At 51.3% G+C, this 16857-nt stretch overlaps 1 protein-coding gene across 9 annotated transcripts in view; it reads left to right on the forward strand.

Moving 5' to 3' along the window:
* LOC122394573 (probable phosphorylase b kinase regulatory subunit beta) overlaps positions 1 to 16857 on the forward strand; it is a 43139-nt gene that overhangs the window by 25042 nt on the left and 1240 nt on the right. For 2 of the 9 annotated variants that reach the window (XM_043391550.1, XM_043391555.1), the window contains 16 exons: positions 169 to 307; positions 1278 to 1295; positions 4319 to 4327; positions 5161 to 5414; positions 8712 to 8858; positions 9173 to 9256; positions 9477 to 9664; positions 10002 to 10117; positions 10436 to 10584; positions 10978 to 11110; positions 11380 to 11522; positions 12029 to 12231; positions 12727 to 12861; positions 13281 to 13521; positions 14026 to 14133; positions 15602 to 15778. In XM_043391550.1, the coding sequence (XP_043247485.1) occupies positions 169 to 307; positions 1278 to 1295; positions 4319 to 4327; positions 5161 to 5414; positions 8712 to 8858; positions 9173 to 9256; positions 9477 to 9664; positions 10002 to 10117; positions 10436 to 10584; positions 10978 to 11110; positions 11380 to 11522; positions 12029 to 12231; positions 12727 to 12861; positions 13281 to 13521; positions 14026 to 14133; positions 15602 to 15778 (2244 nt within the window). Of the gene's footprint in view, positions 1 to 168; positions 308 to 1277; positions 1296 to 4318; positions 4328 to 5160; positions 5415 to 8711; positions 8859 to 9172; positions 9257 to 9476; positions 9665 to 10001; positions 10118 to 10435; positions 10585 to 10977; positions 11111 to 11379; positions 11523 to 12028; positions 12232 to 12726; positions 12862 to 13280; positions 13522 to 14025; positions 14134 to 14516; positions 15245 to 15601; positions 15779 to 16857 lie in introns of those variants that run through there. The other 7 variants (XM_043391551.1, XM_043391556.1, XM_043391557.1 and 4 more) reach the window with 4 other exon arrangements.

The following is a 16857-nucleotide window of genomic DNA, read 5'->3' on the forward strand; positions in this document are numbered from 1 at the left end:
GCCTTATGATCCAGGTCAGGTTCAGTCCAAGACACAGCGCACTGATCGATTCCCCCGCACCCTGGCGTGACCTCCCCCGCACCCACAGAAGTTTGAGCGACTGAGTTGGGCCCATGACTGACCCGTCCCCTGCTCCCTGTCTTCTCCCCCGTTCTCTCACGTCCACAGAAGTTTGAGCGTATCGAGAGCGAGTGGCCTCTGTTCTACATGTACATGATCATCGACGGTGTGTTCCGAAGCGACAAGAAGCAGGTGGATGAGTACAAACAGCTGCTGAGGCCGCTCATACACTACGACAGACGCACAGGTGCGGATACTGCACGGTAGCTGTCGAACAGGAAACTGCACGTGGGTTGTCGCACGCTGTACCTACGTTAGTTGTGATAGGTAATTGTGCGTTCGCTGTCGTGAGCTGTTCTTTAGCTGTCACTAGCTGTGCGTTGGCTGTCGTCTTGAGGTTCTCTATCGGCTGGTGTGTGTAGGGTGAATCCAGCGCGTGTGGTGGCTGGTCGGTCGGTACGCGAGGAAGTTTATTTAGTAGGTGTTTGGCGGCCCTGGGTCAAAGGGGGGGGGGGGGGGTAATGTTTATGCTGTTGGGGTATTGATGAGCACAAGGAGTGGGACGATGTGTTTAGCACTGCATCCCGCTAGATGGATTTCACACGGTACCTTTGTTAATTCAAGCATGAATCGAGTTATTTTTATGGGTACTAATGGTTTTGTTTCTGACATTGGGTGGGTGCATGCTTTGTCAAACACACATTCGCAAAAAGAAACCCGATGCAAGTTTGGGACCCTTCATTTACCCTAATCGCGTTTGTCATCCGATTTACTCTGCATGACTGAGAGGGCATAGTTCGTAGGGACTGGTGGCAGGCAGTGATCTCTTTTTAGTTCATTGTGGGCAGAATGTGTTTGTCTTGTCTGTTTTGTGTTGTCTGCTGCTTGTGTTGTCTGCCTTTACATACGGCTTACATTGCATATATTAAACCAGATGGGGTAAAATATGAGCGCTAGAAAACCCTATCAATGTGGTGGTATTGCACACCCGTTGTTTCTGATGGGGACATTCGTATGTTTGCAGCTGCATTTGCTAACGGTACTAATTGGTCTCACCGCTGCTTCATTTAACAACACAGTAGTCTATCATGTAGTCTTGCTCTGTTGGTACATACTGCGCCATGGGTGTTTTGCATATCAGTCAGTTTTATGCTCCCCGTTTCGCGCCAGTTGCTGTCCGGCTTGGCTTTGTAGTAACACCTTTCGGTGATTTTCAGGAGAAGATTCGTTCGGCGGTAAGTTTTCTGACTACTATAATCGACCTATCTTCCCAGCCTCGGCGACGTTTTCCCTACGTTTCTTTACAAACGCACCCTGGCATGATCGAACACACGCTATTGTGTCCAGCCGATAGCATGCATAGCGGACGTGGTCTATTTGGTGTTCTGGTGGTCTGTGAATGGTCTCTGTCCATTTCAGTCTCCTGGTGAGTTTCAAAGGTTTTCGTTTCAGGCTGTCGCACTGTATTGATATGCATGACAGAGAAGTTTACTTCGGTGACTGAATATGACATGACAGTATTTTGTTGTTTTGAGAGCCGTTGTTTTTGCACATTAAGCTGTAATTCAGTGACCGCAAAACAAACCGGACAGGCGGACACCTTAGCGGAAAACAGGTGCTGACGGTTTCTAGTTACTGTGCTAAACTGGGCTAACGCAATGCCCTTTTTCGATCATTTATAGAATTTGCCATGATTTAACCCTCGCCCATGTAGGGGGGGGGGGGTTGGTGCAACCCCCCCTGAGGTTTTTCGGAAATAGTGCAAAAACGGCGGCGCGCAGCGCCGCCAAATTTTGGGTAACTTATGGGGCAAACCTTGCACATCTTTTGACAAAAAAAATTTACCGGGTCATGTCAGGTCACGGAGTTATGACGTCACAAAGGGAACAGCCTCCGGCCGGATTTTCACAAACTGAGTGCCAACGCCCGAGGTTTCCTGCCGGTGGTACGGACATCGGTTGATGGATCGTGATGAAACTTCCCATGCATGTTGGGGCAAGTATTGGCTATCATATGGTATAAGAAACTTGACCGGGTCAGGTCAGGTCACGGAGCTATGACGTCACAAGAGGAACAGCGTCCGGTACTATTTTTGAAAAGCGCCCGAACCACTATTTTGCTAATTCTTGTCACCTCAGTGGGAATATGCAGCAATATTAGCTTCTATAGGGAGCAAATGGACCTCCCAAATCCAAAAATACAATCAGATTTCAAAAATTTAAATTTTGATTTTTCGAATTTCTGCCGCCGACTGTGACCTTGCCGACTTCCGGCGCTCCCAACGCGCCATTTTTAGAGCTAGGGAAACGAAATACATACCAAACGATAGAGAATTGATCAAGGAACACGATAGTGAAGGTTTCAAGTCGATATCTCCCACCGTTTTGCCGCAATCGCCGCGGAAAGTTGAAAAAAGTCTATTTTTCCGAAAATTTGACCTTTGACCGGTCAAAAGTAGGTCAAATGTTGACCTAGGACCAAAAAATATACCACCAATCGCGAGATCTCGGCGAGAGCAATCCGTTGGTGATTTCCGCTAAGCTCTACGACGCTCCGTTTTCAAACGCCAAGGGGGGGGGGTCGCACCAACCCCCCCCCCCCCCTGCATGGGCGAAGGTGGCAGATCGCCGTTTACGGGCGAGGGTTAAAATCACCTGAATGCTTGTCCACCTATTGAAAGCACCGATTTACGTTTTTCTTGTCTCTCCTCATGTCTCTTTTTCACGCCACAGTTATTTTATTTTTATTGTTTTTCTGGATTCCTCTAAAACCAGTATAGCGCCTTTTGGGGCGACTAACGGAGCGAGCGAGAGGGTGAGCCTTGCACGTGCGAAATTTCGAGGGGGTACCTCCAACTGACTTGTGCACGGCACCCTACTAACCGGTCTCTAGCGATGTGCCAAATTTGAGCACAATCGGCCCAGCCGTTCTCGAGATCTGGAAGCGGCACCCTGCACGTGCGCACGTGCAGAATGGGTCCCAACTGACTTGTGCACGGCACCCTACTAACTGGTCCTTAACCGTGTACCAAATTTGAGCGCCATCGGTCCAGCCGTTCTCGAGATCTGGAAACGACCCCTGCACGTGCGCACGTGCAGCAGCACCCCAACTCTGGCACATGGATATGCAGTGCCTAGTGGGTGCCTACCTACATGCCAACTTTCAACGCAATCGGCCAAGTAGTTACCGAGATATTGCAACAATTACAAAACTGGCACCTCTTCGTTTTGCGCGTGGCACGTGCATAAGGGGTCACCCACATGCATCGGGAATAGTCCAATACTTGGTAGAAGGAATGAAGCTACCCTACAAAAATTACCCCGTGTAAATCGGTCAAGTGGTTGCTGAGATATAAGCCTCGCAAAAGCGTCCGCACGGCCGGCCGGCCGGCCGGCCGCTCATACTCAGAAATTTCCGTTAATCTAAGGAAAGACTACGCTCGCTTCGCTCGCTCCGTAACCATAATGAACAGCGGTGTAATCTCGGCAGTCGTGACCTTTGAAGACTAAACTGTTGGAATGAAGCCAAATAAGCGGGCGCACTTCAGATAAGCCATTTTAATTTGGGGCGTTGCTTATCTTTGTTTGTGGAACACAGTGAGCTGTTTGATTTTACGCGGCAGGGTGGCTAGCTGAACTATATTTTGGACCAAAAAGACGATTGAAATGTCTCGCTTTAATACCCTTCTGGAAGATAACGCATTGTTTTATTCGCAGCACTTTGCTTCACAGCTTCGTCGTTTGAGGTGGTTATTTATCTGCACTGGCTCAAAGAAATGGGAAGCGGTAGATTATTTTGAAGTCATGCCGTTCAGGCCATACGGTGTCGCCGCACAAGTACATTAGAAGATCGAAGGTCTTCAACACTAGATTAGAGAACTCACTAGAGTCATGCGACATGCACAGCGTCGTTTCTACACCAATTTAGTAAAATCATGTCTTTGTCTGATTAATCACAAAATAACTAAACGCAGAAAGTTTTACCCTCTTTCAGGGGTGGTCTGATCGTAACGATGTGAACGTCTGTGTTGTTGGCAGTCCTGTAGTTAGGCGACCTTACCCTGAAATTTGTGCTTATTCACGTTGTCGGATTCGTCTTAGTTAGACCCCAGTTGGCCCCTTCAGTCTCCTCGCATGTTTTTAGAATTGCTTAAACCATCGAATTGTCATGCCGTCCATCGTTTGCTCTCGGAATGCTCCCCGTTTTTAGGAAGTGAACCTTCATCTGACCTTGACCTCTGTGTTCACCGCCATTACAGCGGCTTCCAGTAAGTTTCGATCACTGAGGGTTAAGACGGCTCCGTGATCTGCATGGACCTTTCCATCACGCAAACAGATGGAAAGTAAAAGTCAAATTATACGTCAAACGCTGGCGAATTTCATGCATGTTTTGACCATTCACACGCTAATCTGCGCACTACTCAAAACGGTTCCGCTATGCACATTGCACCGATCATTCCGCTTTTCTACTCATTTTTGCACGGGAATATTGCAGTGGATATAATCCTGTTTGCGCTTTATATGGAAGAAGTATCATATTTACTATGTGTCCGTCATTGCTTATCCCTAGCTTTATGTATGCTTCTAAGGTGATTTTACCACCTGCTAATAATTTCAGCAGGGCTTCAAAATTACGGCGTTTGTTTGCAGAGACGAAGTGTCGCTAAGCTGATATTAACCTCATATTTTTATGCTAAAGACGCATTATTTTTAAGTTTCACCAAATGCCGGATAAATGCTGGGTGGATACTGCAGTATTCAAGCTAGCCGGGCTTTCTGTTCATTTTGTCATCTTTTCGAATATATGGCCGATGGCGTGGTTCGCGATAGATAGGGAGTCAATGCCTTACTTAAGTATCTAATAATATTTTAATAAATGAAATTATGTGCTTGTGTCGATTCGTCTTCGTCCATATCCCGTTATTTTACATACAACCGTTCAACAGTCCAGCTACATTTAAACAACACTGGTCAGCGTACTTTCTCAATTTCTACATCTATTATGCATTTCTCTGTCACCCCATGCTCCCTCCCCTCCCCGCCGTTCCCTCCCCCCCCCTCCCCACGCGCCGTGTCTCCACCCTATCTGTGTGCGCCGCAGACCCGACGCTGCCGCAGTACTATTTCGTGCCGTCGGAGCACCTGAGCGGCGAGCGGGCCGAGCCGGGCAGCCAGCCGCGGTTCGCCAGCGCCGTCGGCGGCCCCGGCGACCTGTTCCTCTGGGGCCAGGCCATGCTGGTGGTGACGGAGCTGCTGCTCGAGGAACTGGTGCACATCAATGAGATCGATCTGATCAGGAGGTACCTGCCGTCGTACAACCGGCCGCGCCGCACCACGCGCTACTCGGCGTTCCAGGTGCGTGGGGGCGGGGGGAGTAGAGGGTGGACGGGTGGAATGTGGAGAGGGTGGATGGGTGGATGGGTGGAGAGTAGATCTGAAGGTGGAGGACTCGTAAGGTGGACTGATTTAGTGACGGAGATCGGCAGGAGTAAGGGGCGCAATGTGAGCTCTGGTGTTTTCCCGTTAAACTCTCGGGTTCTACGGGGACATGGTGTAGTTATTCGACCAAGCATTTCCTTTGTGGGATGTAGTGCCGTTTAGTAGTTCAAGAAGTAGTTTCTTCAAACAGTAGTACACTGTTGTTGTCGTTGATGGTAAGTTCAAGCTAGTTTTTTTTCTGGCATGTCTGTTGCTGTACCATTTCACTCAAGACGACCTCAGATGGGTGTAGAAGGGTGATTTGGTGTTGGTTTGGTCGTCTTTAAAATATGAGTTCGGTATCGAACAAGTCGTTATTGATGAGCTCGGTGAATGTGCCTTGGTTGTAACCACTCTTTCTGGAGACCGTCATGAATGAACTCTTTGTCACTTTTACTTTAGAATCGACACACAGCTTTGGTTTGAGTGTGGTGTATTCACATTACAACCGAATGGTTTCGTATCGTGTTGACTGCGTTGGTTTTCTTTGCACTTATCGTTTCACAACCCGTATTAGTTGGTTTTGCTGTGTCATTTCCCAAATCAGTACTCCTAAGCAACCACCATTATTGAAAAGATTCTTTTGTGTTTAAGGCTATAAGGATCCTTAGGCTTGAAGTATTTTTCAGAGTTTTAGGCTGCTAATTACCGGTGGAAATTTCTGAGGAATTCACTTGCTGCGAAAAACGCATACATCAGTAAAAAAAGGCTTGTGTTTTGTGTGCTAAAGGCTTACTGCAGCGACATAAGATGTATTGCTATTTTTTGCTTAGTTTCGTCATTGCGCACACCGTGCAATACGGGTGGAAAAAGGCTCCTGTAATGCCGCATTCTTGTGTAAAAGCTACAGCGTTTAATGTTTATGTACACATAGTAATATGCCAAGTGACGTAATCGCTTACAGTACAGGTATATCACGCTGTCAACAGTTTACACGCCGCTATTGCCACGCCACAATTTTCCCCGTTGTGTGTGATTTTCAACCCCCGAGGCCAGCGCCGCGACTCCCCGTATTCGCTCCGTCTCTGTCTGTCTTTCTGTCTCCCACATACCGGTCAGTGGTCCGTTTGACACCGGCGAGGACCCTCCTGTCGGCAGAACCGAAACGAGGTAACGCCCCACGCCCGCAGGGGCGCCCCCCGCCCGCCTGTCGTCCGCTCTGCATGATACCCAGACCAGTGTCTGCCGCACCGTCAGCTTACGCGCGCGTCTAGCCGAGGTGTCTGCTGGCTGTCCTAGCGTTACAGAGACTCATGCGCCTCCCTGCTTCAGAGCCCCGCCTCTGGTGACTGACACACAAATTATGGTAGTGGAGGATTTGTTGCACCATTACCGCAGCAACCAGGAACATGCAAGCCTGTGGGCATCTCCGCCGCCAAGGCAACTATCCACTGTCTGTAATTACTCATCTACCGCCTTTAGGCACCCATCTGAGGCCTGTAGGCACCCATCAAACGTCTGTAGGCACCCATCCTCGATATTGTACAGTCTGTCCATCCTCTCGGCCTAGTAGTGACTTGCCTCGCTCAGGCATCCCGCCCGGCCTGGCCCGAATAGTAGCAATAGATTGGCAGACGGCTCAGCCCAGGACTGCGGAGGTAGTAGTGATAGCATGCAGACGTAATGCCGTATTTGAGACGGAGGCAGGAGTGGCAGGAAGGGACTGGCAGACCCCCGGCTCACCCGCGCTGTGCGACCTATGCAACAATGACTGTCGTGCGATAATGGAGACCGGTCTGTATGTGTGTGTGCGTAAACTATGGCTGCGTGTGCGTGTGCGTTATACGTGCGTGTGTCTGTGTGTTCGCGATTAGAGACCTCCTGCTCACTGGTTTATAAGGCAACTGACAAAGCTGTTGTGTGCGTTTCAAGGCTTGTTAGCGGGATAGTACCTTTGTAGAAACCTAGCGGAAGAGTCTGTTTCAGCTACTAGGGTCCACCAGGGCTCTGTGATTGCTGGACGGAACCTGTGTGTATGTGTGGTGACTAAAATCTGACTTACCAGTTGGAGGGCGGATTGTTGATCATGCCTCGCTCGTGGCGATGTGCGGTGCCTTGATGTTTGTACATATTGATGTATCGGTGTACTGGACGCAATCTTTGTCATACTGGAGTCGCTTTTAAACAATGGGTGCAAGTTATCCTGGATTAGTATTTTAAGCTGCATTTGCTATATTGTAAATGGTGCTAGGGGTACCTATAGTGGTGCATGTTTGCTCCGTGTACCATGAATGGCTCCAGGGCACGCCTGTCGACCCTATGGCTACGGCTGTATGTGACCCGCTCTGGCGTGACCGGAAATGTACGAGCCATATTTGATTGATGTGGCCAGGTCTGACCTAAGCTAACTTTCAAGATACATCCGGTGCTATGATGTAGCCTGACGAACATTTGATGTGCTTTGATGTAACGTTTGACGCGAGGAAAATTGGTGACATTTTCGGTGTTGCAGGTGGTACTGATTGCTACTTTCAAATGCTGACAATGGAGGTGGTAAGAATATGCGAGACCTAATTTCAAGTGACCTGACTTGGTCCACAGGGCACTGCCAGTGACCTGGAGATCATCTCACTAGACCTGACCTGACTTGACCCACAGGGTACGGCCAGTGACCTGGTGGTTCAGGTGGCACTGACGCCCTGACCTAACCCTCAGGGCACGGCCAGTGACCTGGTGGTTCAGGTGGTACTGATGTCCTGACCTGACCCCCAGGGCACGGCCAGTGACCTGGTGGTGCCGCCTACTGATGACCTGACCTGACCCCCAGGGCACGGCCAGTGACCTGGTGGTGCCGCCTACTGATGACCTGACCTGACCTGACCTGACCCCCAGGGCACTGCCAGTGACCTGGTGGTTCAGGTGGCACTGACGCCCTGACCTGACCCACAGGGCACGGCCGGTGACCTGGTGGTGCAGGTGGCACTGACGCCCTGACCTGACCCCCAGGGCACGGCCGGTGACCTGGTGGTTCAGGTGGCACTGACGCCCTGACCTGACCCACAGGGCACGGCCAGTGACCTGGTGGTTCAGGTGGTGCTGACGCCCTGACCTGACCCTCAGGGCACGGCCAGTGACCTGGTGGTTCAGCTGGCACTGACGCCCTGATCTAACTCCCAGGGCACGGCCAGTGACCTTGAGATCATCTCACCAGACCTGACCTGACCTGACCCTCAGGGCACGGCCAGTGACCTGGTGGTTCAGGTGGTGCTTGTCGCCGAGTCCCGCCGTCTTCAGGCCATGCTGGCCACCTACGGCATCCAGTCTCAGACGCCCAAGGAGGTCGAGCCCGTCCAGATCTGGTCCCAGAAACAGCTCGTGCAGGCAAGTCGCACTCTGGGGAGTCAGGGATTGTCAGCACGTCATACCGGTTGGTCTTTTTTCAGAGCTTTCAACGCTCGACAAAGCGTTGCGATTCATTTTACGGCTTAGTTGGCACTGTGGTTTATGTCACTTGATATGACGTGAGTAGAGTAGTGCGATTTCGCGAGTGGGCTGTCTTTCACCCGTCTATTACTCTTGACTCCGCCATACTGCTTTCTTGCAACTTATGTGTAGCTTCAATTCATTATTCTCTCTCAGTACTCTGCATTTCGGTATCTGCCGAGCTCTAACGGTGTGCTTGTGGTCTCCTGTAGGTGTACCGTAACCTGGGCGTCAACTGGAAGCTGGGCCTGGAGGGCCGTCCGCCCCGGCCCATTGGAGCTCTCGGCACCAGCAAGGTAAGTATCGAGTACCGGAGACCAATTGGCCTCTGGTCTTACGTCAGTAAGGTAAGGTTGAGAATTGGGATGGCGACCAGTCAGGACGTGAACAGCCCTTGAGAACAGACTGTGATGATCGGAATGTGTATCAAACTAGAAGTTATTTTATTCCCAGTTTTACACATGCGTTTCCTCATTAGCTCCACATCTCATTCGCCCCCTGGTCTGCCCCCGCCAGGTGTACCGGATCTCTGGCCAGACGGTGCTCTGCTACCCGCTGATCTTCGACAGCACCGACTTCTACCTGAACCACGATATGGCGCTGCTCATTGACGACATCAAGTCGGAGATCCAGTTCGTCGGCCGCTATTGGCGCCTTTCCGGTCGGCCCACCTGCTGTCTCATCATGAAGGAGACGCACATGAGGTAACACATCGTGAATCTTCACTTGGTGTCTCCATTTCATGCATTCGATGACGATGACGGCAAAAAGTGGGATAACGTGAAGGAACCCTGCATGAAGTGGGGATGGGTTTTATATAAGAGACACGCATGACTTTTAACGGAGCTTAATTGTCTTACATCGGGATTTAAATTCCAATTATATGAGGGCTGCTGACTAAATTTGTCGGTACCAGTCGAGCTTACGTGTTTTAAAGCTGCACAGTGCAAGGTTATGATGAATATGAATTCCGCAAATATTCAAGTCCTCATATTACTGAGTCTAACAACGCGGCTGTATCCGCCGCCCGTCTCCGCGCAGGGACACCAACTTCCGTAAGATGGTGGACCTGCTGGCCATGCTGAAGACGGGCTCCTGCGAGGGCGTCAAGGTGCGCGTGGGACGACTGCAGAACCTCATGTCCTCATCGTGCACCGGTGAGACGGCACGTCACGGAGACGGACGGTACCGAGGTGCCGGGAGGAGGACCGAAGAGCTAACGTGGACTGTGTCTAGCCTTCTCGGTAACATCTGACCATACAATCACAAAGTTACGTTTTGTTGTTTGTTGTTGTTTCTTTTAGTTGTTGTGTCAGAAAGATGGCTTTAGCAAAGAGTCACGACTAAGGTCTATTAGAAAAGAAATAAGGTCCGACATTGTGTAAACTCGTTCGACCCCGCCAGAAGAGATGATAGCCATGACCGCCTCACTGTAAGTCACCTCACTGACAACGGTTTTCTGCGCTGCCCCTCAGAGCACCTGGACTTTATGGACGCCGCCGAGGACTGGGGCGTGGAGCCGGAGCCGTTCCGGGAATTGGCCAACAAAACGGTGGGCTACCAGAGCCTCACCGACATCCCCACAGCGACCATCTACAATGAGACGGAGCCGCTCACCATTCAGGTTAGTGGGAGCCGGGAGGACTTACCAGCTAACGGGGTCTGACGGGGGGGGGGGGCACCTACCAGGATCCTACAGCGACCATCCATAGCGAGATTGAACCGCTCACCATACAGGTTTGTAAAGTGGGGTACCTGGTGCTTACTGTTTTCTACCCTCATTCGTTCGAATAAACGGATGTAGGCGTGACTGAACATCCGCCTTTAGATGTGGTGCACAACGCTAACTCCGAATGTAACGGAAAGCAACTGGGGGGTGTGTTACCACCCAATGTAATCCTATCATCCCTCTGTGAACCCTACCTGTGTTTTTGACATGTAACCAATGAGCTACTCCTGTGACGTGTACCAGCTGTGTTCTGTGACCGACTGACCGAACACCCGTCTTCCGTCACAGGAGCTGCAGCACAAGTCTGACCACGAGCTGCAGCACATCTGGCGGGGTATCAGCACGCTGCGCGGCAGGAGCTACATCCTCAAACTGCTGCTCGACCGGCATGGGCCCGACTATCAGCTCGAGGGTGTTACTGGTGAGGAAAGGGGAGACTGGGGGGTGGGACTGGTGAGGGCACGAGGGGAGGTCGTGTTTCTACGGGCGTCTCTGTTCAAAGCCAGCGTGATAAATATTGATGCGAAACATTGCATTTCACCAGCGAACTGTTCAGATAATGACTGTATTGATTTAGGGTGGGGAAGGGCTACTTTATTTTCGTCTTCTAAATGCGACCCGAGACGATGTATTTGTCCCACTATGCTCGTACTCCTGCGCTCACCAGTTCTCGTGCGTGCGTTCCGTCAGTGCACCAGCGACTCGTTCAGCTCAACAGTGAGGCAGGCACGCTGCGCTGCTGGTCAGTGCTGCGCTTCTGCAGCAGCCTGCTGGGCCGCGTGGTGGACAGCATCAGCCCCTACCTGACGGCCATACTCGTCTCCGGAAAACAGGTCAGTATCGGACCTCTAAAACCACTCCATAGACAGCATCTGCCCCTACCTGACGGCCATACTCGTCTCCGGGAAACAGGTCAGTCTCAGACCTCTGAAACCACTCTATAGACAGCATCAGCCCCTACCTGACGGCCATACTCGTGTCCGGAAAACAGGTCAGTATCGGACCTCTGAAACCACTCTATAGACAGCATCAGCCCCTACCTGACGGCCATCCTCGTCTCCGGGAAACAGGTCAGTGTCGGACCTCTGAAACCACTCCATAGACAGCATCAGCCCCTACCTGACGGCTATCCTCTTGCCCGGACAACAGGTCAGTACAGACTCAGAGCCATGCGGACCTCTGACATCAGACCCTGAAACTGCTCTTTTTAAACAACTGAAGTCAGAGACAGCATCAGAATCTCTCAATTAGCATAGGTATCATACCAGTACCGCTTTCCCTTTTCTAGCCCCCTGGCTACCTCTTGCCCGTCTAACCCTCCCTTCCCTCGCTCTTTCAGTTCGCTATCGGCGTGATCGGCCAGCCGGAGGTGGTGATTGACAAGCCGCTGACGCCGGCCGAGATCGAGTCGCTGTTCTTCGGCTCTGTGCGGCCGCTGGACGTGATACAGGCGGTGCTGCAGCAGGAGCTGGTCCTCTGCAGTGGACGGCTCATCCTCACCCGGCCAGACCTCTTCGCCGGCATACTGACCATCAGGATCGGGTGAGCTGCTCACCATACTGACCATTAGGATCGGGTGAGCGATTCACCATACTCACCATACTGACCACCCGGATCGGGTGAGCTGCTCACCGTACTGACCATACTCACAATCAGGATCGGGTGAGCTGCTCACCATACTCATTACTCACCATACTGACCATCGGGATCGGGTGAGCTGCTCACCATACTGACCATACTCACAATCAGGATCGGGTGAGCTACCGGGGAAGGTGTGATGGAAGGGTAGCGTGAGGATCACATCAAAGCAGCGAGAGGTGTTAAAATGGCCATACGAAGGCGAAGGAGTGCTGCAGCTATTAGCTAGAAATTAGTATCAAATTGCATCACGTCCTTTGCCACAAGGCATTGAACCTCCGCGCTAATCAGTGAAAATGATATCTCACTGAAATGGATACCATCTGGCACCTGATCAGTGCGGACTGTACATACTGTACTGGCTATTCTATGACTGTGTGCCACCCCTCCCCTATACAGCTGGTTCCTGCAGGCCATGGAGCTGTACAGCAGGATCGAGGGGCGCGAGCAGCCTATCGCCGAGATGGCGCCCAGCGAGGTCCGCGCGCTCCTCTACAACGTGCTCTCACTGGACAGCAACTCCTGCAACATCAGGTGAGGATAGTTTACGGGATTCTGTCCATGGATAGTTACACGTAATCGTTCGTCTGATATGAGTATCTGCCTTGCTTAGGCCTAGTCTGCTGCTATCTAGGCAGAAAGTTTTTTAACTTCAGGTGATTGCCCGCTACGGCAGTTGTTTGTCTGAATGTGCTGAATGATTCTAAACGAAATCATCCGCATTGATTATGTTGAATTTCGCGTTAATCTTGCCGACATTATCACAGACTTAGTTGCCCGCCCTAAGTAGTCACCACTCAGGTGATATTGCCTTGAGTGTATTCTGTATTCACTTCAGCAGACACTCCACAGCAGAGTGGCTATTACGTGTCCATTGTCAATCAATAAAACGGTTGGGGGGGGTGGGTGTCCGTTCCACCTAACACTCTCTCCCTCCGCTCTTCCTCCGGCAGCATCACGCCGCGCCAGCAGCGTCAGATTGACGGCTGCCTGGGCCGCAGTCCGCGCAACCTGCACAGCTCTGTGTGGTTCATCCTGGGCCGCACGGCCGGCGGCCTGACGATCGGCCAGCGCCACCTGCCCCAGTCGCCCACCATCACCGACATGACTGTCGGGGAGCTGCGGTTCGCTATCCTGGTGAACGACATGCTGGCCCAGTGTCCGCAGCCGGAGCTCCGACAGATCGTGGTGCAGGTGCGGACGCGGGGAGGGTCGGGTCGGGAGGAGAGGTGGGTGGGTGGGTGGTCGATGTTGTGTGGCGTGACTAGCTTGAGGAGGGCTGGGTAAGCTCAAGTGGGGTTACTTTAAGGGAGGTCACCTAGATGGGTAGGAGAAAACGGTGTTGATGTGTCTGGATTCTGGACGAGTTGTTTGGGCCCTGGTTTTATCGTTAGCTTCGGGGCTCTTGTTCAAGTGCTTGTATCGTATCAGCTGTGCTGCTCATTGGTTTTCGTGTTTGATTAGCTCCATTGCACTGCAATTCGTTTAACGTGCATTGTTCACCTTTTTTTTTAGAAAGAACGGGACCGTAGAGGACGTCTTTTTTATTTTTCTCCAACGCTTGCTTTCTTACATAAGCTTTTCCGTGCACGCTGTCAGTCCGTTTTCCACAAACGTGCAACTCCCCGACCTCTACTTTTTCATACAACCCCGACGACCAACTGAATATAACATAACCTCCCTCCCTCCCTTCGACAGCTGATTGCGCTGATAGCCACCATCCTGGAGCGTAATCCGGAGCTGAGTTTCCGCGGCTGCATCGAGCTCTCCCAGATGGTCGACGAGGCGCACCGGCTCTACCTCAAGGTGAGGCGTGAGATTGGCTGTGTGGTGTGGGACAGGTGGGGAGTCGCAGACGGGACACTGACAATTGAGCTGCTGGGTGGGATGCTGTCTTTCTGTCAGTTAGACAATAATTGCTTCTTCGGGTTTTGAATATGGCCATTCATGAATCGTACGTTGGTTTTCGTTCATTCCATGTTACCGTTCTACGTTATAAACTAGTGTGTTGCAGAAGATACCCTTACAGTCGAACCCTTTCAGTCGTTAGTCGGAGCAGTTTATCGACTAAAATCACTAAACCCCAGGGCACATAGTGAGCTGTCGATTTGCTCGGTTCAGTCGGCCCCAATCAGCTCCCTATAACTGTCTGTGGTCGTTCTACCGACCGGTCTACCGCCCTCTACCAGGACGTGAACCTGCCCCTGCCATACGGCCGAACTGACGTGTTTCGCCGACGGTTCGTGTACGCGGGCTCCCGGCGGCACAGCACGGTCGGAACAGAGGTCCGCGAGGCGTGCACCCACGGGGCTCGGCGTGCGGGGCGTGCAGGGCGTGCTTACCGGTGACCTGGGCTGGTCATGCGCTAGTTGTGTCCGATAGAGACGGTTAGGTCTTGAACGGTTACTGTCGAGAAAACAGTCAGGACACTGTGTGTGGTGTATAGTGACTAGTGATCATTCCCTGTAATTGTCACGTAGATCAGAAACACATTCACACTCATGGGTACGAACGGTACAGTCGTGAGTCAAGTGCACTGCCACTCCGTCTGAGGAACACATGAGCTTTGTTCGTCTGAACTGTGTGGGCTTGTTGGCCCCTAAAGGCTTTTGTATGTGTGTTGTGACTAAGCCATATGGAGTGGTGATTGGTGACTAAGTTCTTTGCGCTTCTTATGCTTTGAGGTGGCTTCTCATGCCTATCAAGATCTTTGGCGATCGCTTGTTCGTTGACCAGTGCTGGCATAAATCTCAGGTCGGCTTTTTAAGGGATCTCTCAAGCTGGCTTTTTCAGGGCTGACGACGCTCTTGACCCCACGCTTTCCAGCGTTCGTTTCAATGCATTGCATTACGAGAATCAAGCTACGAACTACAAAGCTTGTAGCGTCCGTCTGCTTTTAGCAATAGCGATAACTTTGGCTATGCGTGTTTGGTAGGCATTTCATGTGTTGAGCAACTTTCCAACTTTCCAAAGAAACTTACCTCGCTTATTTCTCAAGAACACATTTTCATCAGCTGTATCCTTAAATGCTAAAGGCCAATTAACTTTGTTGTTCTCAAACCATCTTGGAGCTCATCTTTCGTGCTATCTGTTTTGGGTCTGGAATCTTGACCATCTATTCATAATTACACTAAATAGTTTCTTGCTCTGTTGACCATTCTGACTCATTGTTACCATTTTGACAAGGCACTGCCTAACCACGCATGCATATCCGGCACCCATCCCCCTCTAAGCGTTCTGACCCTCCCCTCCCCTCCCGTCCCTCTTCTGACAGGACGGCGGCGAGGGCGGCACGACCAGTGAGCTGGACGGGTTCTTCCAGCTGCCTCCGTCCGCCACCGCCGGCTACCTGGCCCGCACCGTGGTCCACCACCTGCTGACGCGGCCCATGACGGCCCTGGACGACATCGACGCCACGGCCGCTCTGGAGAGCGCCGCTGCCTCGCCGCAGGCATGTAACATCGCCTAGGGGACGCCGGGGAGGGAGCCACAGATAGAGAGATAGGTGATGGGTGGAGTTTTCAGAGGACGGAGCTGCGTGCTAGGAGCTAGTGTTTTGTAGATGGCTAGAGGCTAGAGAGTCGAAATGCGCTAGGGATAGAGATCAAAGAGGCCAGTAGTTTGACTGGTCAAGAGTGAAGACGGAAGAGGGAGTGTTGACTTTTTAAGTGGACGAAGAGAAATTCTTTGATCAAGCCTTGGGCTTGTGTCAAGTTAATGAGACAACGGTCAGAAAATTGTGGTCGCTCGTCACCTGAGCTGCCCCCAGGTTTGAACTCTTACCCTATGTCACCCGACGACATGCTCTGTGTAGAACCCTGGAAGCTCTCGATAGCCCCGTGTGTTCGTACGCGAGCCGGGTGTGCCGGACTATACCAAGGAAGAACCCTCTGCTGTGGTGGCAAAACAATACAGGGAGGTTCTGGTAGAGACTGGTAGAGAGGTACTGTACTCTCGTCACGTGGGCAAGTCTCGTGCTTCGTGCCGCCAGGGGGCATATGGACGAACACGTGAAGTGCAATACGTGCCACGTGAACTGACAGGTGTGGTGCTACAGACTGTGGCTCGTGCTACGAGTTGAATGCAGGATGTGGTAACACTGCTAGATGAACAGTGTGAGAGATTAGAATGTGCGACGCGCAAATGCTTGAAGTCATGCCTTGTGCTTTCGCTGGTGCTTCATGGCAACGGATAATCGTCACGGGTTTCATATTCGATGCCTTAGATTTTGATTTGTGTGTAGATGTAAGAGTTTGGGCTAGTTTTCTGAAATGCTGAATGTGTTGTGCTTAGAACCGCCAGTCGGTCATGAAGGTTTTTGCAGAGGTATATTGTGCCGCCTTGCTGAGGTGTTAGTTACACTCTACGGTATGTTCGTGTATTGATAGCTTACGTGATTTGCATTTGCGAGTATAATAATTGCTGCTGCTGTTTCAGAATTTGTAGACAGCAGGTGCTTGCGAATCATTGTAAAGGGAGCTCGTTGCATTTGAGTTGATATCGTAGTCATCTGCTTAGTCCTCGAAACTA

The sequence above is a fragment of the Amphibalanus amphitrite genome, unplaced genomic scaffold, assembly GCF_019059575.1.
Source record: "Amphibalanus amphitrite isolate SeventyFive unplaced genomic scaffold, NRLGWU_Aamphi_draft 000600F_arrow, whole genome shotgun sequence".
Lineage (NCBI taxonomy): Eukaryota > Metazoa > Arthropoda > Thecostraca > Balanomorpha > Balanidae > Amphibalanus > Amphibalanus amphitrite.